Genomic DNA, 27,819 nt, shown 5'->3' with positions numbered 1-27,819 from the left:
GTTAATTAATTCACATTGTTTGAGGACAGTTGGAAAGTAACACACTGTCATCAATATTTTTTCTTTAGGAACAACCACAGTACAAAGTTACTCCCTCCTGGTGAGGAGATCACTTATCTTCTCACAGATCATGGGTCTAATATTCGGCTCAGACAGTTTGTTGTGTCCCATGCATTTCTGCGGAGCTTTCCAGACCTGACGTTCTCCACCTGTCCACCAGATGGATTCGGACTTACCCACCTATCCTGGCCACCTGACTCCCGCATCAACCTGCTCACCTGTTCACATTCACAAATCCTCCCCACCCATTATCTCATAAATCCTTCAGTGTATATAAGCAGCTCACCAGCCCTTTCACTTTGCCACTTGCGTCTCCAGTACTATTGCCTCAGACACACATCTGTAAGAGATGGTGCTTAAGTTGTAATCTGCAAATGGGGTTGTGCCATAGATGCCACTAGTGTCTACGTGTTCAGTTACACACCTTTCTAACTACAATTGCTCATAAATAGCTGAGGCCAAACCTTATTCAGGGCTGTAGCTATCATTGAGGACACTGAGGTTATGCCCTCTGTTTCTTTGAATTTAATAACCTGTGGAGGAATTTCACAATTACGCAAAGTACACATGATGGGTTTTAGAATGCAGAAAAGTAAAGTATCTTTTAGAAACAGCATATAGACCTTAATGTGGAGAGAAAAAAACTTTATTCACAGAAAATATAATTGAGAAACCATAATATCACAAAATGTGATTACAGAGTTGCAGGATAGTCAGGAGTATTTATGGGGTTGGTGCTGCACTGCAGGAATTCCTAAAATACTGGTTATGGCCCTGACTGTTTTCTACTTTTAATTGTAACTCAAAAACACTAAAATGCAGAACTAAGCCCTGAAGAATTGAAAAAAACATGTTCTAAATTTGGGGGATGTTTCCCCTATTTTTCTGTTGCATGGTGCATTTGTTAATCATCATAATCAGCCACAGCAGGATGTATCCAACAAAAACAACACAGCACAATATAAACACAATATTTATTGTCAAAAATAACTTATTTAAGAACAGGGGGTGAGATGCTTTGAAGTTACCATTATTGTATTTCCAACAAACACAAAATGACATGGGTGGTAGACTAATACACTACTTGTAAGTGATTATTCAGAAATGCTAATAATAACAGGTTTCTAGATTCTTTACCAGCACACAGAATGTTAATGTTGCGTAATAATTCATCAGTTATAATCATACTGAATTTTAACAGACCAAAATTATGTCACACTTCAAAAACCATGTGGAGGTTCATATTGGACAGTTGACAATTTTTGTTCATGGCTCACACAGTAGAGCCCAGAAACAGAATATAATATATAATATAATTCCTTTTTTAATAGTACACATTATACATTTTTGTGAACAAAGTATAAACATATTCTCTTGATACTTGTTATTCCAAACAAATGTCACCTTTCAGAGCTTAATGTCAGCTTTGATCTGATTTACAGGTTTTTTTGTGCAATATAAAGCGATCCAAACAAAAATTGACTTCAAAAGCTGTTTAATACATTATTTAGATCATGTTTGACTTTTAGATCCTGTCAGTCCCTATACCTACAGCTCTGTATCTCCTTTCACATCTGCTTTCTGTGACAGACGAGTCTTTTTTTTGTTGTTTGTTTTAAGCTGAGATTCTAAGTAGAGTCGACTGAAGAGCAGAATCAATCATTCAGAGAGGTGTCGGACGAGCTTTTTCCCCCTCACGTTGCTTTCATCGCCTTTCAGCCTGTTCCAGGAGAGCTTGGTAGATTTCTGATTTCAGAAATCGTGGATAACAGTCGTTTTCCATCAGCCCATATATCAGTCTCTGTGCCCTGTTGAAGCAATTTGGCCCCGGCTGAGAGATATTTTCACTGATTTCTTCTCTCGTCACACAGTCAATGTTTATCTGTGTTCAGAAAACAGCAACTTTTATTTCACTCATGAGTTCTTTCTGTTTGGAGATAGTTTCATGTTTTCATGCCTGTTCAGAAAGTTAACTATGTGTTCAAATAGTAAAAGAAAAAACAGTGTAGCACTAAAAAAGAAAGCGAATTTAGCCTATAAACAACAAGCAAGTCTGCAACTGAGGCTAATTTGAAGTTACACAGGTCTGACTTCATTCACATCTCACTTTAGAAAAGCCATACCTGTCTAGGCGCATCAACTTGGACAAACTCTACAAAGATTCTTTTGGCAGCAACCATCATTTCTGTGTCACTGGTCTTTTTCTTGTAGTTCTCACAGGCCAGCCAAAACAGGAGGTTCTCATCGCTGTATTCTGTCTTTAAGAAGTCCTCAAACACCAGCTGGCCTGCTGAACAGAAGGACCAGAAACTCTTTGAAACATGGACGGTTTCATTTCAGACATTCAACAGAAGTTGAATTACAAGGTTTTTAAGGACCTGGTTAGTCTGCCATAATCCTCCCTTTTTTAAACCATAATTACAGTGTGTCTAGCCTGCAACCAAATATACAATAATAATTACAAATACTCCAGGGGAACACGCAGACTGGAACTGGTTTTCCATATGCCTTACTGCCCTAACCATATATTAACCCAAGCCCTAAATAATTATGACTACTGTTCTTGATTGTGCTTATTACTTTTATTACTTATTACTTTTACTATTTTTTTTTCTTTTCATGTGTAAAAAGTGAAAGATGGATCTGTGACAAACAAATCTTAACAGCTTTTCCTGACCTTTCAAATACACTGCAATGACCATTCACAGTCTTTCTCAGCAAACAGACTCACATTTCATCATGATTCCTCCCTGATGAAGACCATGGAATCTGGCTGAAAGCTTTGAAACGTATTTACATTGTCAGAAATATTGATCCCTAGCGCGAGAGTTAGAAAAGCTTCCAATGCTCAACACCTTTTTACTACTCTGGTAATCATCAGCAAATTGTTCTTCCCAATTTGTCTCCACTTTGTATTACCATTACATTTCTGACCTTGTGTTTGTTACAGGAAGACCTTGTTTACTTCAAAATGCCATCTTGCAGCAGGGAACATAACATATTTGTGGGCACGGGGGTATAAAATCAGGTGAAAATAGGTTTAAATGAAGCTGCTTTTTTTTTTAAAACCGGATTTTTTAAAAAGAAAATCATAGGACCAATAAGCCTTAGCGAAAGTTTAAGCCATTCTGTTATCTTTCACTCACATTCTCCCTTCCTCAACATATTCTTTGTTAGCTCAAAGAAGTCAGTGAACAAAGAGACGAAGCAGCAAACTGCCAGGTATTGTGGTGGATGTCTGGAGGCACTTTTAACTTCAAAACCTTCAAACCCAAACCCTCCATCCCAGTGCCGCACTGCCTCAGCATCACATAATTGCACGCACCTATATTTTTTGTTATCTTCTCCTCACACCCATTACCTTTGTTACGGGAGTATTCATGGAGCTGTGATTCTAATGCAGGTGTAAAATACTTAGCACGTCTTCTGGGAGCACAAACAAACAGCTAACTGCGAGTGCCGGCGTCACACTAATCGCTTTACATATATCACAGCTGGCGCTCTGACAGTAATTGACAGGAAACAAAATATTGTCCAGAGGCCACTTGTTCCCGTCTACGAATCACTCCCGGTCCATACCAGAGTTTTCCATCACAACAGAGCTGACTCTTTAAAATGACACAAGATATAAAGGTACATGAATGCCATCAGATTGCAAATGGCACATACACAACTATTTATTTTTTGTTACTGTTACTGTTTACCGATTTGTCATATGAGTCACTGCATTTCTTCAAAGGGAAATGGAGCAACTGGGAAGCAAGACAATATTTATCTTCCGGAGGACAGTTAATCTTGATGCGGGAGACAACAGGCTGAAATATTACAGATGAGCTGAATTCATTTTAGTAAAGTAATGAGAGAGGAACGACAGCAGCAAGAGAGAGAATGAACCCATCTCCCCTTTTAGTCATTTTCAAATAGAGGCCGGGAATATGGTCAGGTGAAAAGCCAGTGAGTGCTGGCTTTATAAATGAATAAGAGCAGGCTGGAAATCACCCTATCTACACTGGCAGCTCAGATTAGGTCTCTTATCTCTGCCAGTGTCCTCCTCCTTAAATATATCTCCAAATGGATTTGATGAACTTGAAGGAAGAATATATCCTCGATCCCTCTAAAGAAGCCTGAAGGTAATTCAAGATGATATGCGGGGCCGAGCGGCAGAGAAGTGCAATGGTGAAATGAGAGTACGGAGAATTGCGTGAGGAGCATTTGACAAAAGAGTGAGAGGAGTAAATCCATAAGTCAGCTTACTTTTGCACTCCAAAAGATGGTCGAGTGACACCCCCCATGCCAGAACATCATCAACAGGAGCCCTGCAAAGCAAAAATGTCAGAAAATGTACATCTTGTCAAACAAGTGAGGTGCATATTGTGTAAAGGACAGAGGTGTATCTCTGTCAGTCATAACTTAATTTTAAAATCCAAAATTTTATCTACTTAAATCATCAGAGTAATTGATGATTAATGATTTCTCTGTTAAAGTTTAATTAGGGTTATTTTTGTCATGTAATTTTTTTTAATTAACTGATATAAATCAATCATATTGTGATTTTATTACAAAAATATGAATAGCCATCTCATATTACAATATTTCCAATCATAGAGGATTAAATTAATGACAATTTACATCTTAGCCGATACTGGCTTTTAATTGAATACCAGCTATCAGATTATCTCAGTTTTGTCCATTGGAAATGGGTTCCCTCAGGACCACAGTTACATGAAAATAGATCATAAAAATGGAAATTAAAAGTTATGTTCTTTTACGTTATGTATGGTCAAGGAAGTGAAGCAACTAAAAAAACTATTTTTCTCAAAAGTTGGTGGAAACCAAAGCAGCGCTTAAAGAAGAGTCATTGTCTCATTGTCAATCTTGTATTTATAACTTGTACTGCTACCCTCACGTGGCCATAAGAAAAAGAACTAAATGCAACCTCAATTAAATTCGTACCACAATGTAATGTTAGAAGGAAAAGACCTGCATTCAAATTGTTATTTCAGTAAAGGAGTAGAAGTATCTGCCAAATGTACTTCGTTGAGGGGGGGCTAACTTTAAGTCCTTCATAGATTGCTGGGTACCTTAATAATCTGAAACAGAACATATTTTACAGATCATATGTTTGGTATTTAAATTGGGTTCACTGACCAGTACTGAAAATCGTGTAATTCTGTAAATTAAATTGTTACTTGCAAAAATGTAGATGTATGCCAGCATGGCAGCTAACAGCCAAACCAGCAGTATCCTCTTGTCATTAGTTTACTTGTTCGGGAAATCCTAAATTAGATGAAAATTTAATGATCCCTGTGGGGAAACTGGGTCGTTGCAGCAGCAGAGAATCAAATAAGAATAAGTCAGAGCAGTGAATGTAATACAAGGAATTACAGCAAGTGAACATGCTGAAAAGTGGAGCAAAAAAACAACAACTTCTGCACTGACAGACTCACAAGCTGTAGTAGATGTGCAATTAACAACGATGTGTGGATGGGATAACGTCTAGTGTAAAGAATATGTCTATGACATATATAAATATGCATTGTAAGCAGGCAGGTGAAAGAGCTTCTGTATATAGAAAAGTATGTCATTTTTATCTCAGTGTTGTGGCATCTTACCAGAATTCTGCTGAATCCTATTTTAAAATATACTGTGTGAATGAATGTTATGCTAATCAGACATTAGGTACATTTAAGGACTGCACATTTATGTCTTATCTTAGGTAAATGATAAATAAATGGTGTAAACTCACAACATAGACCTGAGGAACTAGGTGTCGGTGAGGTGTTGTAGTCATATGAATATAAAAAAACTACACCATTTCTAATGTCCAACTAAACCCAACAGTGAGGGGTGGCTGTATCTGAGCACCACTTTTCAACGAGGAAGTGATGCTACTTACTTTCTTAAACTTTATTTATCTTGGGTAACAGTTAAACCCATTCACAAGCTGTTAATGTAACTGTGTTTTCATAGTGGGGGTCTACCAAAAACACATTTACGGTCACCAACACACATTTTGTTTCTGTCACTTATGTTATTGAGCCCCCGCGACCCTATATGCAGGGTAAGCGGTTGACGATGGATGGATGGATGGATGTTATTGAGCAAGTAGCACTGGGCTGATCTTGCCCCCTAGTCATCAGCACCACTACCTTGAATAAGCACACATTGGTGTATTCAGGGAAAATTGGTGCAATTCCTGTTTTAGATGAATATTGAAACACAAATCTGTCACTAGGTGTACAAACCTGCTATTTGTCCTGCTGAGCAACAGACTGGCAACAGATTTTAAATATTGTTCAAAGCCAGAGCACCGGAGGTCTAAATGTTTAGTCCTCTAGTTCCTTAGCTTTGAATAGATTTATGTCACTTGTCCGAGCACTGTCCTCCTAAATCACAGAATTTCTGAAAAAGTTTGATGTCCCTCTTGTGTAGAAAAAAACTAGTTGTTTAAAAGTATTTAATCTATGTTGTATGAAAATGCTAAAATCTGCCAGCTTTGACAGTGCAGTTTAGAACTGTAATTTTAAGTGCATTATCAAAGGGTCCCTCAGACATGAGGGACAAGGCATCAGAAGAAAGGCTGCATCTTAAACTAGCCACTTTTTTTCTTTTTGTTTTTTGGATTGCATCATATAGAGTACAGAAAATGTCAAGCTCAAAGAATTCTCACTTGTCTTTGGACCTTTTTTCATGTTTTCTTATGGAGGAAAGGAAGAATTGGAAAGAGAGCTGGAGGCATACTGAGAAGCTCAGAAACACAGAAACACAGAGGGAGAAACTTCCAATAAAAACTGCACAGATCACAGAAGCCCCATCTGACACACTCGCAGACAAGAAAGAACCATCCGCAAAACCCATCCCAGTTTTATTTTTGCAACATGCTTTTTGGCTGGGCAAGATCAGAGAAAGTCAGTCATTACCGAAGAACAAGGCAGACCGGAGGGGAAGTAAAACATTCAAAATGTTCAACAGTATCAAAATCCTCAGTGCCAGACAAGTAGTTTGTCCAATGTCTCAAAGCTTAAACACAATTTGAAGCTCATACTTACATGTATTTTCTGTTGCCAAAAAAGACTGAAGTTTGTTTCGCAAGCTGTTGAGAGAATATGAACGTAACAACACACTCTTATCCTTAGCTTCTCAGACTTCTTTTCCTTTATACCTGACAAACCCTACAGGTACAAGCCCATGCATGTTGAGTTATAGCACAGGCAGGCCCAGGCTTAACAGAAATGTCAGCTTTCACCCTTTGCTTTTAACCTCAAAGTCCCTTCACTGAAAATACATGTTACCTCTGCATTTTGACAGTAAACAGCCTCATTTATTGCTTTGTGTGGTGGGGAGACTGTACTTTCTGAAGCTAGTGAACGCACAAACCTAAATGAAAATTTAAAAAAGCAAAACATTGTAAACTTAAACAGGAAGGCACAGCTCTGATTAACCCTGCCCTGATAATACTGCTGTAAGTTAGAAACTCCTGGAGCTCCTGTGTTTCAGCGGTTTCTCTGCTCATGTTCAAAACTTTCTGCTCATTCAGAATCTCTCCCACACAGACGATCTTTGTTCTCTGACATGTTGAGAAAAAAAATCACAATATGACAAGAATAACATCATCATTTATGAGCATTCATAATATTTTCTACCAGTCTACCTGCCCTATACTCTGTTGTACATTAGCCTGCGTTGTTGCTCTGCTGATTTGGCCCCTTCAGACCATCTGCAGACACAGATGACTAGTATGAAATATGTTGTAATGATTATAATACATTTATTTATCATGTAAATACATCAAAAATATTTGTTATTTGTATAATACAGTAAGCCCGCGACCCTGTACGCAGGATAAGACAGTTGACGATGGCTGGATGGATAAGATAGTAAGTAAAGTGTTGTACTTGATCCCATTTAAGGGTCAACCACCATAGACCTTTACATGGGGCCTCCTTGGGCCGGGGTCATCTGTACCTTTTGACCCCCCCTGACGGCGGGCCTTAGCACAGACAGGTAAAGCAACAGTAAAGGCACCTGTGCCACTGTCATTCTGTACCACGGTGGTCGAAGTCGTTTTGATAGGCCACATCAATAGCAACAATGACGTAATTTCATGACGCAGCTCACCTGCTGATGTATTTTCATGACGCAGCTCACCTGCTGATGTATTTTCATGACGCAGCTCACCTGCTGTAATTTAAACAGAAGTTATATAAAAGTCAGTGTTTGATTTTAAACATAAAAACATAAAAACATAAAAAAACATATAATTGAATGGACCCCAGGAAGAACTTTGCAATCGCTGCATCTCTTGGTAACGTTGGAAGTATTCTGGTATTTTACTTGAGTAAAAGTAGCAATAACTGTAAAAATCCTCTGCTACAAATAGTATTAGTATCAAAATAGTTTAAGATAGTTTAATACATAGTAATAATAGTTTAAACAGTTTAAGAGCAGAATGGCCCATTACAGAAAAATATATATTATAGTATTGGATTAAAATTATTGATGCATTAAAGCTGGTAAAGGTGGAGCTCATTTAAATTAATTCATATAGCCTACTGCTGGGTAGCTTCAACTATAATAATACATCATCATTTATTTGTTTTATATTTTGTGATATGGTCAGAATGGTGAAGCATCTTCATTTCCTCTAAAATATAGTAAACAAACAAAATAAATTATAATTAACATGCCTGACTCCATTTGTACTAAGCCAGCTGTGCGCCAATTATCAACTGCAGCTGTCAATGTTGCTAGGCGACAAGAGTGGTGTTGACGAATATGAATAGGAAGTCCCCCATATACCAGACAATCTCTTTTAATAACGCTCGGATCGACCTTTGTGCTCTACAAAAGCCATTTCCACATAGGCCTACTCGGGACGCACTGAATGAAACAAACCGAGGTTTTTACGCAGTGGCTGCTTTCCCTCCCGACTCTCCATGGCAGAAACCTTTAAAACACGCAAAACCCTAATTTAAATACAGTCACCCCCATTGTGTTTGCTCCTGTTGCCATCTACGCAATAATTCTTATTGATCACCCATTACAGGTACTACGATTGTATGTGCAATATTTTAGAATGCAGACATAACTTAATACTCTTTATTCGGGATGTTAGTAAATCGGGCCCTTAAAGTTTTTGATATCTCTGATATTTAATATAGATAGGTGCTAATTTTACTGTTTTTACTATGGACGCGCAGTATCTCAGTCAACTGAGATGGACTTTTTAATTTGGTGTATGAACGTCAGACTTATTCTTATTTTGACTATGTCTTGACTCTGATCAGTCTTACTTACTTATATTGGATTTTTGGTGGTCTTTTACCCTTTAGGCCTACTCTTATTTTAAATAAGCTAAAAAGGCAAAAAAAGAGGAACTATTACAGGAAAAACAAACACAATGAAGTGCTACTTGAATTTGAGAATGTAACAAAGTAGGCACTCCAGAAGCACAGGTGAATAATATGTATGCAACAGGGTAAAAGAAAAGGCACACTGCTTTGTAAAGAGAACAAAATGACCATGGACACCTTTTAATCACATGGCTACATGAAAATAAAAAAATAAAGAGAGAGAGAAAGAGAGAGAGAGACCAAATGTATATCAGCTGCTTTTTTTCAGGGTTAGCCACAATTATTATTAATACTTTTGTGATGTATTTCCATTTCATGAAAGGTCCCCTGGAATCATTATTTAATGGGATTTGTTTCCTGTTTAAAAAGAACAGTGAGGGACCAGTGTCAAGTGTAAAGCAATGGGCTATGAATTATGGAGAGAAAGGCAGTTTGATGTGAAGCTGAAAGGTAAAACTTTGTGATGTCCTTATTTGTTTGATGAAGGACAAGATCCTGGTTGTGGGAAATAAACCATGATTAAAGTATGGGTGGAATCATGCAGCTTATACACCTGGGTAAAGTTAAGGAAAGACTACTTACAGTTAATAAAAAGGTAAATGTTAATGCAGGTCTTGCAAAATGCAAAACACACCTATCCAAACACTGACATTGACACCTTCACTTTCCACCTTGTTATATTCTGGACATATTGGATGTAAATCGTTAAGTACAGTATTGTCCCATAGACTTTTTTAAATTTACTTTTTACCAATTATTTGGTTTACTGTCTTGATTTTTACGGTATTAAGTTTTCCCACGAGAATCCATAGAGAGAGAATCCATAAATAGGGTAAATCTATGCTATTACGATATTTACTGTTGCGACCTCACTTTGGGATTCAGGCAGATAACAACAGTGTAGAGCAATTTTCCATCCACTTCCTGCCTTCTAGACACTTAAATGTATCACACATGCAGTGCTTGGCAGGTATGTCAGGATTCTTCAGCATTTCATGGTTGCACTACTCACCTCTGGTGATACCACAATATTTCCTTTGCATTAACCAGACATCTTTACAGGAACGAGAGGGCTCTTTGACCCAGTTCACACAGAACCTTCATAATCATCAAACCCTCCAGAGAGAACTGATGGCAGAAAGAAGCAGATGCTCAAGTATCAGGCAGAGGTGGTGTGAAATGTCCCTATCTAACATTGAGGAAGAGACAAGGGGAGAGGGATGGGGCTATGAAAATGACTGATGGGAACACAAATGGTAGAGCTGTGATCAGGAGGAATGGGGGTGTGTGTGTGTGAAGGGAGACAAGGGACAACGCTGACAGCTAAGCGGGCTTACCTGTCCGCCCATCTCTCGTTTTCCATCTTGATTTGCAAGTCCTCGACGGGACACTTGCCGGGGCCGTCCTGAAAAACAAGAACAGGTGTCATAAAACACTGCTGCGACTGGGATTTGCATCTGTAATGACCCCACTGGAGATGCTGAGAGTATGATGTTCTCCACAAAAACCTGTCAGATACATGCCCGGAGTGGTATTCATCACTACCTCAGCTGCAACCTATCTGCCATCGTATCACTTAACGATGACGGAAAACAGCTTTTTTGTCTTCTCAACACAATAACATGTTGTTTATCTTACCATTTTCCTCAACTTTGTGTTCATTTGTGGAAGAATCAGACTTACATGTTTAATGTAACACACCTGGTTATGACGTGTATTAGTTTAGTTGGAAAAGATTTCCCGACAGCTGAGTGTGAGGGGTTTAGATATTCAAGCAATACCAGACTGAACTACTCACACATCTGAGCTGCCCTGATCCCATCAAACATGTTTCATATTTATGACCAGACATCTGCAGGTTACTGAATAAGTCCTTTTGTGTGTGGAGATCACAGAATCAGCTCAAAGAGTGATAGCCAATGAAAGCCCAGGTAAAAGTGAGATGAAGTGGAATTGTTACATCTGAGAGCCATATTACTGTCTGAGCAGGCATACATAGACACAGCTCTGCTTTTTAAATGTACAACAATCTGAAGTTATCTCAGTAAGACATCACAAGGTGGCTGATATCAGGCACAACTTGGGTCATTGTTGTCTCCATTTCATTTGTCCACTTCTGCATGAGCATCCTAGCTACTATATGCTTGGTACTGTTCTTATATTGTGTTAAATTGTTTTAATGTTGTTTAATGTAAACTAAAGTTAACCATAGCAATCACTTAAGCTTCATGCTACTCCAACTCTCACTGGTGAAACAGATCTGATAATGTGTTAAATGGACTACAAACACACTTTTAAGAAATTGTTGCCTTTAGCCTGTGGTAAGCAGCCATGGTAAAAGTCCACAAAGCCAGATTCCAATTCAGTACCAGGCTAAAAAATCATTGCCTCACCATAAGCAGCCAAAGTTTACAGTGCAGTTAATCATCATTTGTTTACTCATTTCCAGCAAAAACTGTGATGAATCCACTATACGCTATCTTCCCAGCAACAAAAAGCAGACTGACAAAGTTAGCGGGTAGCTTGTGTAAATAGTAGAACCTTTAGCAGCCAAAGTGACAGATATTTCCCCCAGGAGTTTGTGGAGACAAAAATAGAACAAGGAAGAAGGTGAATAGTGAACTTAACATTTCATCAGGTCACTAGAAACATGACTCCAAATTAATGCTATTGTTGATCTGAGTCTGCTGGATGTTGTTTTCTAACATGCTCATCACCTTTTTCGCTGGTCCCAAGCAGCCAAATAATTAATATAGCTTTAAAGGCCAGGCATTAATGTAAATTATATATAATGACAGTAAACATTTAAGAGCAACTAATGTAATATATTCTGACCTTGGGTTAAGTGACTGAATCAGGGAAGCTATGTGAAATGTTTTCGCAATAATTACTGCTAAGTTGTTCGGATGCCTTCCATTCAAATTGGAGTTTTTAGTGAGTGAGCTGCTAAAGGACATTTCCAGTTACCCTGCTTATGAGACATACATTGTTCAATGGGTATGATGCGATATAACATTTATAGATGGGGAGAACATCTGTTTGGAAATTACGCATCAAGGTATTTTTTAAATAACCCACCTTTGCATATGAGACCATGAAAATTAAACAGTACATACATGAATGGTTCAAGTAAATTAACATTTGTACGGTGTGTGGTTGGTGAAGGCCATGGGACGGCTTTATACAGCATACTGACAACCTTGATTCACAACAAGTTACTAAACGCTACCTGTAAATGCAGTTTCACTGCATTTATTCAGGCACAAATGCTTTAAGGTATTATTGACAACGTGAACGTAGCTGACAATGCTTTTTCATGAAGTGCATTGCTGTATGTTGACTTTTTTACTTGTGTAAGCTAATTAAGAACACATACTTTGCACTGGGACTTCCTGTCTAAAGAGCAAAAGTAAGTCCTATTGCAATATATATTTTCTAATGATGTCAGAAAGAAATAATGTTTTAACTGTCACAAGCTGTCACCAGTGACCCCATATTCCCTCCACCCGTTATAGTCCAGTATAAAAGGGTCTACTGTATAACCAAAGGTTCAGAAAAGACCCATTTATAAATATTTGAATTGGAAACAGAGACTCCCAGAAACAGCTTAGCTTAGAGTATTTTCACCATTGGCAGTTCTTATTTGAATAATGCCAATGCAGCTCATGCATACTTGGTATATGATTGACTGTTCTCCACACATTCATCTGACTTTGCTTGTCCCCTCTGTGGGATCAAATACACACTTTTAAATACAGCAGATCCGCAGTGACTACTACAGGGCTTGCGCCAACTCAAAGTTTTCAGTAATATCAAGGAAAAATAATAATTGTTTGAATCTATTGAATAGTTGAACAGTCTGATGCCAGTGGGATCCACAAATGTTTACATTTATAATGAGGAAATTCATGACTGACCATGATTAAAGAATAACTCATAATATGAATCGTTGCTTTTTTTTAACTGGATGTGCTATCATTATAATAACCAGAAACACTGATACTTTAATTATCAATATATCAAATGCCATAAATAATGTGCAAAAAAATGTAGGTGAATAATTTATAGGTCTAAACAACAATTAATAAGTTTATGGTCATCAATATTCATAATGCAGTGACATGCATTTAGGCCTAAATCTGGTGCGCCTGTAAAAACAGTGAAAAGGTATTAATTATTATATTTGTGCCTCATTGCTGGGACTATATGTAATGTTGTAAATCACAGCTTGCATGTTACAAATTAGGTTAAAAATGCTCCAGGTGTTATTGGCCAACATCAGTGGTTGACCTCACTAATGCTCTTGTGGCTGAATGGGGCCAAATCCCTGCAGCAAAATTCCAATTTCTTGTGGAAAGCCTGAAACCAGAAGAGTGGAGGCTCTTACAACAGCAGAATACCTTTGCCCATGCAGTGGATGGTATGTGCCTCAGTATGTACTTTTGGCAAAGTTCACTCATAAATGAGGTCAAGGACAAGTATAAGAGACTAGGGAAATTAATACAAAATTTAAATAAAATGATCAATTTAATTATAATTAACTTCTCTTTGAACATTTGGTCTGGGATTTCAATTTCTAATCAATTTAATCTCCCTCTCTGTGTGTCTCTCTTGCTGTCTCTCTTTTGCTCTCCCTCTGATTACAGATGGTGAGTGACTCAGAGTTGATTAGCCTTCCTCACCCCTGTTTGGCTGTGTCAACCCTATTCTCTAATTACATTACGTTTGACAGAAAACTCACAGGGCATGCCCTACTCACAGCTGAATTACAAATATACCGCCCCCCTGCGCCCAGCATTTGATATAAAAAGTCAAGACAATAACAAAAACAGGAAGCAACGCACATGAAAAATTCAAATTTAATAACGTAGTTTTGCAGGGGGAATCTGAAAGTGCATTTCAAGGGCCCACATATGTGCTACAAAGCTATTTTTTTTTAGTTGTAATGCCATTCTGTTCTAATGCAATAAATAATACCTATATGGAGAATTAAAGAGGGTGGCGGTCTGACTGAATTATAGCTGCTGCTGTGAGGAGCAGGAGTGAAAACCTAAATTGTACATGACGTAAATAAAGCTCTGTGCTGGTGCTGAAGCTTTTACATCTCCTTTTTAAAGTTCCCTAAGGCGTTTTGTAGACTGTACAATACAGCTCCACTGTGGGGAGCTGTGTCTCTGTGTCTGCCCTCCCTCTATCTGGCTTCATTTCTTTACTTCTTTCTTTCTTTCTTTCTTTCTTTCTTTCTTTCTGTCTGTCTGTCTGTCTGTCTGTCTGTCTTTCTCTTTGTCCGTTTCCCTCTGGCACATAGCATCATATGCAGTGGCTGGGGGCCGTTGTTGGGCATGTTAAAAGCTCAGTTGGGAAGTCAGAATCCCTTGGACTGATGCTCTGTGGCCTCAGTCTTTCACAGCTCTGTAGCTTGGACCGACCATCTGGGTTAGGGTGGGGGAGATGTTGTATGTGTGTGGGGAGAGGAGGTGTGTGTGGTGTGAGTGATAGATTGTAGTTGGTGAGCAGGCGTGTGTGTGTAGGTCTATTTGTGTGTCTGTTCCTGTTTGTGCATGCGTGAAAATTCTTTCATTTACATTCATCATGCGGTGCTATAAGACAGCTCTCAGTGAATCTGCACTGTACAGGTGTGTAGGGTGGTAGGTGGGGTGTGTGTGTGTGTGTGTCTGTGTCAAGGGAGGGGGGGATAATTCTCTGTTGATCTTTATGCATATGCAATGATCCTGTAGTCTGTGGGCAGCGCTTGAATAGGCATGAAAAAGGTACTGTAACTCCAATTTGCAACTGCACAGAATGCAGCTTTTATGGGTGAGGAGTGTTTTTGTCTAGTTTACAGAGATGAATGGCCAAATACAAGAATTATGCCTACAATCTAGTATTTCACTTTCAGACTTTGCAAGAAAAAGAAAGAAAGAAAAGGTCTTGGACTTTATTTTCTTTTCCTATTCCCAGTAATTTATCTCCTCCTTCTCATAATCAAATAACTCAGCTCAGTTCCGTATTAAACATCAGATATATCCATTTAAAAATCTCTAAAACATCAAAAAACATCAAAACATGTAATAAAGTAAATGTTAGTAAGATTTATGACAGATTCAAGCCTCGGTTGCAAGGCATTCGATATGTGGATTTCAGAGACAATAGAAAGAGGCTATGATTTTGTCCAGCAGCTGTCTGGCAAAACTCAAGGAACTGGTTTGTTTAGGCAGGAGAAAGAAGTATCTGAGCCTGACAATAGTACAAAAGTGTACTTTGGGTATTTAGCACTTCAGTTCCATAAAAGCTGGGGTAAGTGTGTGGACAGAGGTCGAAGACAGGCGCTGGGAAGTGGGCATGATGTGCGTGGAGCTCCCCTTTCTGCCCTGGTTCTCCACCAGCCTACCAGGTACACGAAAAAATATGGCAAAATCCACTTTTTCAGAATCATTGTGTGCTATATGTGTTGACATTCTCTTTGCATCCAAACAGCAATCAATAAATCAAATGTTCCAACACAAAAAGGAAAATCTTGCAGGAAAATGCATTTATCACATTTGTTGGGCCCACATAATGCTTTTTGGTGAGTTTAAAGGGAACCTTTGCTTTTTGGTGTCTAAAATTCACCAATCGTAAATCTGATCATCTTCGATATCGTTTTCAAAATACTAAATGCATGTTTCATCTGAACCCTTGTGAACCCTAAAAAGTCATATTTTTGAAATTGCACAACTGGAATTTACATTTGAAAATTATAAATTATATTAAATTTCAAACTTTGGATTCAAACCACATAAATTCACACAAACAAAATAAACTACACTAAACTAATACAATTAGTGGTATTTGAATTTAAACATAGTAACGATTCAATTCTCGACTTGGTATTTACTTGCCAATAACATTCTTGCTTAAAACTCCCCCAGAACCACCGAAGACGATGCACAACTGTTTTCACAGGCTGAATAGTAGGGTTGAGTGAGTATCTGGTGTCAGAATAAAACGTGTCATACAGAACTTTTATTTAAAAAACTTTAGTAGTTCTTATTATTTTTATCAAAACATGTACTGAAGCTCAATTCTGAGGCTGTTCTGTAAATTGTTTTTTAATAAATATAGCAACTTCTCTCAACTCCTATCAACCCATATCAGTTTCAGGTTCCAGTTAGTCCCAGCCATGTCCTTTTTAATCCCCGCCCTGTCCACGTCCATATACAGATACAGATATTTGTTGGTTGAACAGATTCAGATAATGGGTTGCTCATCCTTACTAAATAGTAATCCCAAAGACTAGTAAACTGACCATTATTAAACAGATGAATGCCAGTCGCAGTATGTAGTTGAGAAAGATTCAACTGGACAACATTCAGACCTATTCATATGGTACACACTATCTAAGCAATAATATGTACACATAAACTGTACAGGTTTGTCTTCTAACAGAAAGATACAAACATACATACAGTACAACAACAACAAAAAAAATCATCCAAGATATATACATGCACAATCATTCAAAACATCCACTCACTGAATGTTCACCCATGTCACACGCACAATACAATATTCCCTTTCCACTGCTCCCCTCATTATGTCTTCTCGGCAGCTAATGATCTTCACTTCCTATACCCAACAAAGAGGAATGCCATTCTGCAGACAAAGTCTTACAGACTACAACACAAAGGATCAACTTTGTTGTGCACTTTCGTTTTTTCCCACAAAAAACAAGGGAAAGAAAAAATGGGCCAGCAGCAATTAAATAGCCAAATTTCAGGGTTTGTTAAAGCTGAAGAAGTGTGTTTGTGGGGGAGCAGGGAAGGAAAAGGAGGCAGGCCCTTGTTCTTCAGTCAAACAACAAAGACTCCCCACCCTCTTTTGCATTTTTTTGCATCTCTGCAGCCTGAAGATGCAGATCAAGACTAGGTAATTATCCTCTGATTGAGTAGTCATAAACGATTATGCTATTGTTTTGTCTTTAATGATGCAAATGACTACTAATTACCTCACGTTAATGGATACCGAGAGTCTTTATGAGCTGTGGAATAGTGCAATTAGGCAACTGTTTATCTAACAGTGCCACGTGTTAATATTGGTTGATGGTGTCTATGTATAGTTAATGTAAGCGTGTCCATTTGTCTTACTCATCATCTGCATGAGTTTGATGGATGTCTAGGAGAAAAAGGCCTGACTCTGCATTAAGGAAACTAATTCCATTAGCAGGAACATGAATAATACAGCAGCATAAATAGAATAAACTATAAACTATATTGGAGTTTTTGTACATTTTGAAATTTCAAGGACTCTTAAAACTTACCACCCCCCCGTAAAGGCACAATTAATAAGTCACCAAGATCATTTATTTCCTCCTTCCTTCTGAGTACATACTGTATCTGTTGCCAGACTTGAATCGGTCTGTTCTCTTTTTTTTCTTTCTGATGGTTGTCTCATCTGTCAAAAAGCCTCTCGCAGACACCAGTGAATCATGTCGCAATTTGCTACTGGCACTTTCATCATTAAAACTTTTGTACCACGATACGATCCTACAACTTTTCCCTGATAAGACTTTCTTGAGTGTGTGAATAGAAAATTAGTTCAGTAACAACTGAACAAGGAGAGGAGACAAGGCAGGGCTATTATTCTGAAGGCTATGGCCAAACACCAATCTACTTCTAGAATACATAAAAATCTCTCTGACTGGTGAGAAATTAGATGAGGATGTTTCAGCATGTAGTGCGGCTAAATTAATTAATGATGCAACCAGAATTATCCATTACTGTTATGTTTTGCATACAAATTGTGCTGTTTCAGCCATGTAAGCTTTATCTTCTGATGGTGGCATAAATCTCCAGGGGACACAAGTTGATTTAAGGTCGTCTCATCTCTCATTTCTTGCTTTATTTCATGAAGTTCAGAGTTAAAAGCAGCCAATTGTACGTCTGGACTGTTAAATAATAACGAAAGAAGTCCAATACAACTTCCCATCCACACTTTTATGAAATTAAGAGTAATTAATCTACAATTAAAGCCTAAATATTTATCAATAAGATGTACGGTATCACTATCTTGCTGTTTTTTAGATGTTCAAAAATGGGCATTAGTAAATTCAGCATTATTTATTTATTCTGCCTTGGGGCACAGTGAGTTTTTCTTACACTGCTGTTCAAACAATTTACCCGAAAATAATTGAATAGGTGTAAGGAATTGTTGAGTTTTCATCAATGACCCATTATTGAACAAGACTTGTGAAATAACACTCTAAATCCAGGCTCTGAGAGTGAACTCCATTTTCAGTCTTTATAGCAGACACTGGGAAAATCAAGCATTTTCAAAAAAGATAAGGATAAAAAATATTATTTTCATTTTGTTCATTACAATATAGTACAGTCTCTGGTAATGGAGGTTATGCAGACAAATGAAGAGCTCAGGACTGTTAACTGTATTGCAATTCCAAACTGGCTCATCAAAAATAGATAAATGTATGTCCACATATTATGAAATGTTTTGTTCAGTTTAATTTGGAGTTTAGTGCCTTCAGCTGCTTGTATTAACAAGGGAAATAAATGGAGCCTTTTGTTACTTTGAATTGTTGTCTCACTGTGTTCCTATTCAGTAGCTGGGTCAATTTCCATCCAGTTATAATGTAAGCTTCAATGTTGTGGTTCAAACACAGTAGATATACAGTATGTACATATATAAATCATCCTGTCAAACCTCCCGTTTTCCCCGGGATTGTCCTACTATACCATTCTTTCCCGCTGTCCTCTCATTTAAATATTTTCCGTATATTTAAACTTTCAAGAACTAACCCCTGTTGGACATAGTTTATTTGAAATGTTTGCCATGTTCCCCTCCGTTAAAGCAGGTGGCAGTATGTAGAACATTAGCTGTAACCTCATACTTGACCCAGTTTGGATTTCTCCTATTTTCAAACTCAATGTTGACCCAATGGTGCGAACTACGGGGGAGCCAGCGGGAGCTTAGCTCCTCTTAATAAGACATAAGCTCCCCTAAAAACATGATTTGTGAAATTTTTGGGGGGTCTCTAAAATATTGACAAGATGTTTTTTTGCCATTCGTTTCTATTTTTCTGTATCATCATGGATCATGCCGCAGCAGTTTTGTGAAGCCCAATTATAGCAAAATGGCTACATAAAATAATAATAATAATAATAATAATAATAATAAAACAATGCCTGATATATTCACATTCAGCCCCAGGTCGACATGCTTGCCGCTATGAACGGTTCAGCACACAGTCTGTCAGGGTAATAAAAAGAGTGAGCTCCTTCGAACTGTGCTAGTTTGCACACTGTTGACAAGTATGATATATATATATATATATCATATTCTCTCTTTCTATTGTCAGAAGCATGTTGTGAACTGGAGGAAGGAACACTACACCATTGGCTGTGTGTGTCTGTGTGTCTGTGTCTGGGACATAAAATCTAGGTGAAACCCACTTTGACTTGAACTAATACTTCTAAATAATCCTCATTTTTTCTGTGAGGAGTGATAAAGAATTTAATCAATTCAATCAGAATCTTCCATGTGTCCCAGTTTGACATCAGCACTCATGTTAAAAATTATGCATACACAGGGTAAGAGCTTGTAGCTGCTGTAAAACTAAATTGATATTTTACTATAGTACTCTTATTATTTTATTATTTTAGAAAAATAATTTAAATTACATTAAGAAATAGTATAAAACTTTAACTTGTTTGAAGTATCAGTGACCAATGCAGGTGGTGGGTGACATCTGAGTGTATACCATTAAAAATTAGTAATTTTAGATATACATGATATTGTTTACTGTGAATCTTGTGACCTACAATCACTTAATATTGTGTATGCTAAAGCATTAGCACAGTTTAAACATGGCAGCCTATGGTTGGGAAGTATGATCACTTGTCTGCTGTCAGAGATTTTGCCATACTATTTTAAAAAGGTAGCTGCAGTATATAGCTATAACTAGTTAATATATATGGCTGCATTTGGCCATTGTAGGACAAATTGCAATAGTGGAATGTAAGATTTATAGTTGTTTGTTTTGTATTGTTTTGCATCAATGTGATGAAGTGTCTTGATGGTATTGAGTATGGTTACCAAAAAAGACTTTCCTAAAATACAACTACATCTCTCTTTAATGAGATCTGTTACTGATATCACTTCTGAATGACACCTCCTTATGCTTCAGTATGTCTTGCCTGTGAAATGTAAGGCTGTCCTTGAAGACATCACCACCAAAAACAATATGTAAGTCAAATTTTATTTAGATAGCACTTTTTAAAACAAACTTACAAAATGGTGCACAGGATATAGATACGGAAAAATAAACAGCATACGTACAGTATATAGTAATTAAGAGAAAACTTGTTATACTACATTACAGCCCCTAACAGCCACTCATTGGGAAGCCAAGTTGCACGGTATAAATAATAGACCTTGGTTTGCATTAAAGCCGTGTTACTTCACACTATAAGTTGTAACGTTTTCTATACAGTTTGCCTTGGACAATTTGATTGATTTTTAATGGCGCTGAGAGTAGCACATTTATGATACACAACAGTCGCGTTCACATTCCAGATGTGCCCTGACTTTACTAATCATAAATGATGCATCGCTCATGGCGACGTTCCCAGCTGGAGAACATGTTGCTGCAGAGTGCGCAAGATTAGACAACACCGGATAATTTCATACTTTCTAAAGAAGAGAAAACAGTTCTCCTGTCAATGCGTGAGGCGGTGGCTAATCCGCCTCAGAGTTTTTTGAGTTGTTGAGTTAGGGGAAAATATATAAATGTTGTGAAACGCTGTCTATTATAAAATCGTTAATTAATAATTATTATAATAATTATTGGCCCCCCTGTAAATTCGGCAAATGTAATGCATGACATTATTCCTTTCTTTGTATATGGTGTCAGTTTGTCCCGGTGTGTTGCAGCACTGGCGTGTAAACTGCTCAGTCACTAAACAGCAGATCAGCTGCTGAGATCAGGACTTGATTTCAGAGGAACTTTCTGTTGCTGCAGCAGAAACATTCATTAAAAGATGCATTTTTGAAAGCAGTATTTATTTTATTGTCTTGACTGTTAATTAGCACATGCCTAAAACAACTTCAAATTTAATTTAAAAGCTGATAGCTAAATAAGACACATTGTGTAATTTTGCAATTCATAATCCGAATAGTCGATTATTCGTTTCAATAATCGATAGATTAATCGACTGTCAAAATAGTCGTTAGTTGCTGCCCTAGCAGAGACCCAGAAGCATTTTGTTTTCCGTATCTAACTTCATGTTGAATCATCTCAGTTTTTCATATCAACATCCAACATGTAACAGATTACATAGTTCTAGTTAAAACTGATTTCTTTACAGTATGTGAGAATTGAATTGAATTGAATAGATAGACTGGCAGGTAACAGAAATCAAACTTAATGCAATCTGACTCCACTGTTGCATGATGTCCACATATGTGGACAGTTGGTTTATTACATTTTATTTTAAATTTTAATTAAATTAAAACATAAACCTGTTAATAATACTTTACTGTACATACTACTGTTTTTTTTAACCTTGATTGACCTCCTTGAATAAAAGTTTTTCACAGATATGCCTGAGGCTTTTAGCACATGGCCATCACAATCGGCTATCTTGGATTGATGAGGTCATCAAGCAATAAATATTTGGAAAACAAGAGAGTAACCACTGTTACAATGTTGCTATCAATCAACTGACACTGTCCTTAAATGACTTGGAGAACATAACCATGATATAGTAACCCAAAATGGAGTTAAAATAACTGTCCACAAATGTGGACGCCATGCATGAAAGGGCTAGATGTGGATTAAGGATGTAAAAGTTCTGAAATGTATGTAGGGCCTTGTGTTTCTGTACAATGTGTACATGGAGCCAGTGCACGGATGAGAGGATTGGTGTGATGTGAGATCTGATTTTTTTGCAGTGGTTCCAGATTTGAAAGAAGCAGGTTTGCACAGGAGAAGGATTTGATGTTGGTGGCCAGAAGGCTGATACAGGGGTTTACATCAGAGACTAACTTGTTAGGACATATAAGAAGAACTTTGGTTTTGTCTGGATTTAGCTGAAAGCAGCTGATTGACATCCATTCCTTAATAGGGGGAGTCAGTGTTACCCAGGTTGTGTGGCTTAACTAAAAAATACAGCCGTAAGCATAGCAGTGGTGGGAAATGCAATTGAACTGGCTAACCAGGGTGCCTAGACGTAGCATAGAGTGAGAGAAGGATGGGGCCAAGTATTGAACCCTGTGGAACTCAGATTAGGGGCTGCTGAGGTTGTCTTTGACAACCCCTAAATGTCCAGTTTGTCGCACATTATGAGCGCCATTTGAGAGCAGAGCCTGAGATACAAACCCACTTTTTCAGATGTAATACCAGGATAGAGTGGTCAATAGTATAGGAATCAGCAGTTAAGTGATCAGGACCAGGACAGAATATTTTCCATCCATGAGTTGGATCAAGGGCAGTTTTTTAAAATAGGATGGATGCTCACCGTCTTAAAGCCATCAGGAACACAGCCCAAGGTGAGAGAGAGATTGACAATGAAGAGTAGACTGGGGCGCAGAGTAGGCAAGACCTCTATAAGGAATTTGGGATAACATCTAAGGGGCAAGGGGACAGGTGTACATGGAATACAGTGTCAAAAATATTAAAATAGGGAGAAATAGGGAGAGCTAAGACAAGAGCGTAGGACACACTTTTACATAACCACATAACCAGGGGCTATAATCCCATGCAAGCACTTAGCAAGTGCATTACTAATTATAATTTTTTTATTAAAACTGAAGTACTTGTTTTTGGAGCCAAGGAAGAATACATAAAAGTCAGTGCTCAGCTTCAATTGCCAGTGTTGAAAAACCACAAACCACGCCAGAAATCATGGTGTAGTCATCGACTCAGACCTGAATTTTAGCTACATTTAGACAATTACAGTCTGTCTACTATCACCTGGATACTGTATAAAGAATTAAAGGACTAATGATTTGGAAAAATTTGTGCATGCATTTATCTTTAGTCAACTCAACTACTGCAATGGTGTCTTTACAGGTCTCCCTAAAAAATCATCGGAACACCAAAAACGTGAATCACTTCAGTTCTGAGGTCTTTACAATGGCTTCCTCTCTGTCAAATAATTTATTTTTAAAATTCTGCTGTTGATTTGCGCTGATTTGCTGTTTATAATGCGCTGAATCGTTTAGGGCAAAAAAAAATTATTTCTAATCTTCCGCTACACTATAAACCATCCAGACCTCTTAGGTTTTCTATCCCTAGAGTCAAAACTAAACATGGAGAAGCAGCGTTCAGCTGGGCTGAGCTTTTAGATAAAATATGTAATTGTGATTATTTTGATTGAAATTGCAATTGAGATATGATTTGCGATACTAGGGGTACTGATCATTTTTTACATCATTCTCATTTTCATTGAATTAGGTCTATTTCAGTAACCCGCTTATGGCGGCTGACTTTTTTACTTATATTTGGTGAGTGGCGAGTTCTGATTTTGGACCTCTGCTTACACTGCACTGTAAATTTTACTGTAATGCTTTATCTTGTTTCCATTTTCTATTTAACCTTGAAAAAAATTATTTACATGTCTTTTTTATATTGCACTATGTTGCTTTTATGTTTTATATAAAGCACTTTGAATTGCCTTGTTGCTGAAATGTGTTATACAACTAAACTTGACCTGCCTTGCCTCAATATCCTGTTTCGACCGAAGCCATCTTCTCTGCAGCTTCATCAGCTTTCCAATCTTTCAAAGTTTTTGTATTCTTAAAGAACATTAACTTTGGAAGCAAGCACCAGTGAGTGTGTGCCAGTATCTCTTTATGACTGCTTACACCCAAATCCTGACAAATTATTTTCACGTAGGGGGTATCTGTTCCCCCTATGCACCCATAACTATCAGATGTGAAAAGTACACTTAAAATAAACAGATGTAAGCTTCCCTCACATGCCTTCTCAAGTAATCATGAAAATGGTGATTAGTTTGCATATAGAAAGGGAAATCTTTTATCTGTATCATCTTTAACATGTTGAATGGTTTCTGTTACTTTTCTTTCATACTGTAATTGAAGGCTGTCTATGAATAAATCAGAAGCACAAGTCTTTCTTTCTCTTGTGCAGCTATTTCTTCCATTTTTTTCTACCCACACTGCCCAGAGTAAGCACTGCAGTAGCAATAGCTGTCTCAGAGGATGAAAACGTAGGGGTGGGCAGTCCCTTTCACATCTCTCAGTGCTCCACTCGGGCTAAATTACGTGTCATTGCAGCCCAATTTCATCACAGCCACTTGTTTTGTCTTCTTTTGATTTGTTTATTTGCCAGGGTGTTATAGCCTTACGCAAAACAATATGAATTTTGCAATGGGCGACATGTTACTTCCAATGCCATTTGAAGATGGCAGCTTTTTTCTTTTTGTCACTTGTGCTTCTGAAGACCCTCTTTTTCAAGGGTATAGCATCATTGTGCTGCTATTTATATCCAACGTGTGCACACAGAGAGAGAACTAAGTGTGTATGTGAATGTGTTTGTGCATGAGTGTGTGCTTTGGGGGCTGATTTGATATTTCAATTGATGGGTCATTTAATGTAGAACAAAAATGGAGAGGAGGAGTGAAAAGAGGCCAGTAATGGTCTATGCTAAATACATATAATACTCAGTGGTGTTTGGTTAATCATAACATGCAGTGAGTAATCCAGGTTGTACCTTACTATTATGGTAAATACCAGTGTCATTCCTTGTTTTCACAAATTAGCTGTTTGCTGCTGACAGTGGATTGATGGCTGGGTGGATGCTGTACAGAACAACCTGCTTAGGTTCTCCACCAAACTTTGCCCTCTGTGAATTGCAGACACAGCTCAGTCACTCGCATGTTGAGCGCCTGGTTGTCCTTATTATGAATGCCATCCCAGGTTGGCCCTTATTTGTACTGCATTGTTTGGTGCCTTTTCTCAAAAGCTGCATGTGCTTGTTGAAGAATGTGGCACATGGCGCCTAATGGCATGCATCAATGACATGCCAGCAGGAGAGCGAGAGGCTTCCTTCCTTCCTGCCAAGCTTTGCTATAAAGTTGGAGTCTCACCCCAAACAACAGACCAGACTAAGTCCTCAGATAGGGATTAGTATGAGAGCGAACCACAATGGGGTAAACACAAATAAACAAACACTGTCTGTTGGATTTGGTTTAGACTGTGTTGGACACACAGGCTAAAACACATGCAAATACCCATGCATGCATGATTACATTCACACACACACACACACACACACACACACACACACACACACACACCCCTCTCCCACTACACACACAGAGACAAACACAATTACATTCACTCTTCTTAACATGTGTGTTGGGTGATGGACTCACTGAAGCTGAAATGTTTATGAATGCACAGGGTTTATGTATTTCAGTTGTTTTGTTTGTGAAACTGGTAAATTGGCCAACCTTTAGGTATTCAGCGAGATCTGCAGGCTGTATAATAACACAGAAAAGGCTCAATATTTTTCTCTACATAATCATTGTGGAAAACAGTGCATGCTTGATTGACAGAGCTTGTTAGAGGGCTCTTATTTTTCTAATCAGCAAAGTAATTATAAAGGCAGCCTCTTGGGTTCCCCCCATGTAATCTGGTCACAGTGGCTAGATCACCCCCTGATAGGAGAATGATTGCCAAACTCCCTCGGATATGCTGGCTATAAGCTTGCTAACGCTCATCCTGCTGTATTCATTAATGAAAATATCCCAAATTTTCAAAAGCTTGTTCATACAGACATTTACATAAACAAAGGCATTCATTTTCTGTGCAGCAAATCAACTAACAAGCTATAGGAGGCAGAAATGTAATATAAACAACTAATATACTTACAAACACTGCACAGGAAGGTGATGTTAGGGTGCAGCAAATAAGCAATTAATCATTTATCTAGAGAGTGCATGGCTTTGAAGGTACTTGCAAAGGTTAATGATGATAATAATAATGATGTTTCTTGGCTATAAGGTTCACAACATTTTTGTACTTTAGGGATTTAGAAATACTGGCTGGTGCTGTAATTCAATGCCACCTTGACTATGCCTGTTGTGGTTGGTGTGATGGTATTCCAAAGGCAATCAAAACTTCAGTCGCCATAGAACACGCTTGTCAGAATTGTTCTGAGGCTACCAGTGGCCACTCACTTGGATTCCTCTCATTTTGGAGAGAGTTACTTGGTTTAGGGTACAATACAGGATGGACCAGATTAAATTGTGTAGGGTACTGAAGATAGTTCATGCCCAAGTATCTTGCTGACTATTTTTGCCAGGTTGGGTACATACATTCCACTAGGAGGAGCTCAACTGAATGCAGATTTAAAACATTTGGCAAGACAACCTTTTTATACTCAGCAGCTGATCTATGCTACCCAAAGTCAAAGGAAATTGATGGAGTGGGCAGGTTCAAAGAGTTTTATTAGAGGTAGATTAAATTATTATCTCTACTGCTGAGATGTGTTGTGGCACATGAATGTACGAGATGTCTATATATATACACACACACACACACACACACACATACACATATGTATGTATGTATGTATGTATATATATTATTTTTTAATCAATTACTGTAGCAGCATTTGTCAGTCATAAAAAAGAATGATGAACATGAAATAATTGACATGTTACCTGAAATGATCTACTGTTGTAGTAATATTTGCAGTACCGATCAAACAGAGCACATTTTAGTACGATACTTTAGATTTCGTTATGTTGTTTTTTTAAATTTAAATGTTAAGTTTATTTTAACCGTACTTATAGTTAACTAGTAGCATACATCTCATGTTTTATTTTAAGATAAAGTTAGTTCAGTTTAATCAACATTATCACTGTAACAAAGTAACAAGTCTAACATCACCTGTCAGATTTTTAGGTGGAAAGATAAACCAGACTGAGCCCAAACCTGTTTCATGTTCACATTAAAACAAACATAACCTACCACAAAAAAATGTTTTCAGCCGCTTGGCAGGAACAATATAGCACTTTGCTAGACCCATTGCTAGTCCCAGCTCAACTCACCTCTACTCGACTCACTTTTCGTGCCCTGTCTTCCGTTTTCCATTGCAGATATAGTCCCCCTCAATGTAGCTCGTCATTACAGCGGCACCGCACAAAACTACTGTGACATAATCTTCCACGCGACACACACCAGTGGCCCACAAACACCTTAGGCCACACAAATGGAAGGCTGCTCTATCTCACAGAGGTTCCACCCTCTGGACTCTATGGGTACTGCCTCTACTGCCAGGTGTCCTTACCTACTCGCCCACTGAATCTTGTATAGTATATGTGGCGGACCACATAGGATGTCGCTACCGATACATGTGCACCATATAAATAGCAGTGTCCTC

At 38.0% G+C, this 27,819-nt stretch overlaps 1 protein-coding gene across 1 annotated transcript; it reads right to left on the bottom strand.

Annotated features, from left to right (window-relative positions):
* Positions 1-882: 882 nt before the first annotated feature.
* LOC123971245 (regulator of G-protein signaling 21-like) lies at positions 883-27,564 on the bottom strand. Its single transcript, XM_046049956.1, has 6 exons — positions 27,503-27,564; positions 22,925-23,033; positions 10,751-10,818; positions 4,315-4,376; positions 2,184-2,350; positions 883-1,942 (listed from the first exon to the last, which is right to left on the bottom strand). Exons 1-6 carry the CDS (start codon positions 27,562-27,564, stop codon positions 1,766-1,768), a joined length of 645 nt encoding a protein of 214 aa, XP_045905912.1. The 3' UTR covers positions 883-1,765.
* Between the last annotated feature and the right edge of the window lie 255 nt (positions 27,565-27,819).

Source organism: Micropterus dolomieu, linkage group LG05 (assembly GCF_021292245.1).
Source record: "Micropterus dolomieu isolate WLL.071019.BEF.003 ecotype Adirondacks linkage group LG05, ASM2129224v1, whole genome shotgun sequence".
Lineage (NCBI taxonomy): Eukaryota > Metazoa > Chordata > Actinopteri > Centrarchiformes > Centrarchidae > Micropterus > Micropterus dolomieu.
Note: the sequence above shows the minus strand (reverse complement) of the source record. Positions and strands in the feature narration are given on the sequence as shown.

What these genes read in the sequence shown, in the direction of transcription:
- LOC123971245 (XM_046049956.1), bottom strand. Translation starts at nt 27,564, where the DNA reads ATGACGAGCTACATTGAGGGGGACTATATCTGCAATGGAAAACGGAAG. An exon ending in AACGAGAGATGGGCGGACAG is followed by an intron (nt 4,377 to 10,750) that starts GTAAGCCCGCTT and finishes TTTGCTTTGCAG; the next exon opens with GGCTCCTGTTGATGATGTTC. An exon ending in AAGTTGATGCGCCTAGACAG is followed by an intron (nt 1,943 to 2,183) that starts GTATGGCTTTTC and finishes TTCTGAACACAG; the next exon opens with ATAAACATTGACTGTGTGAC.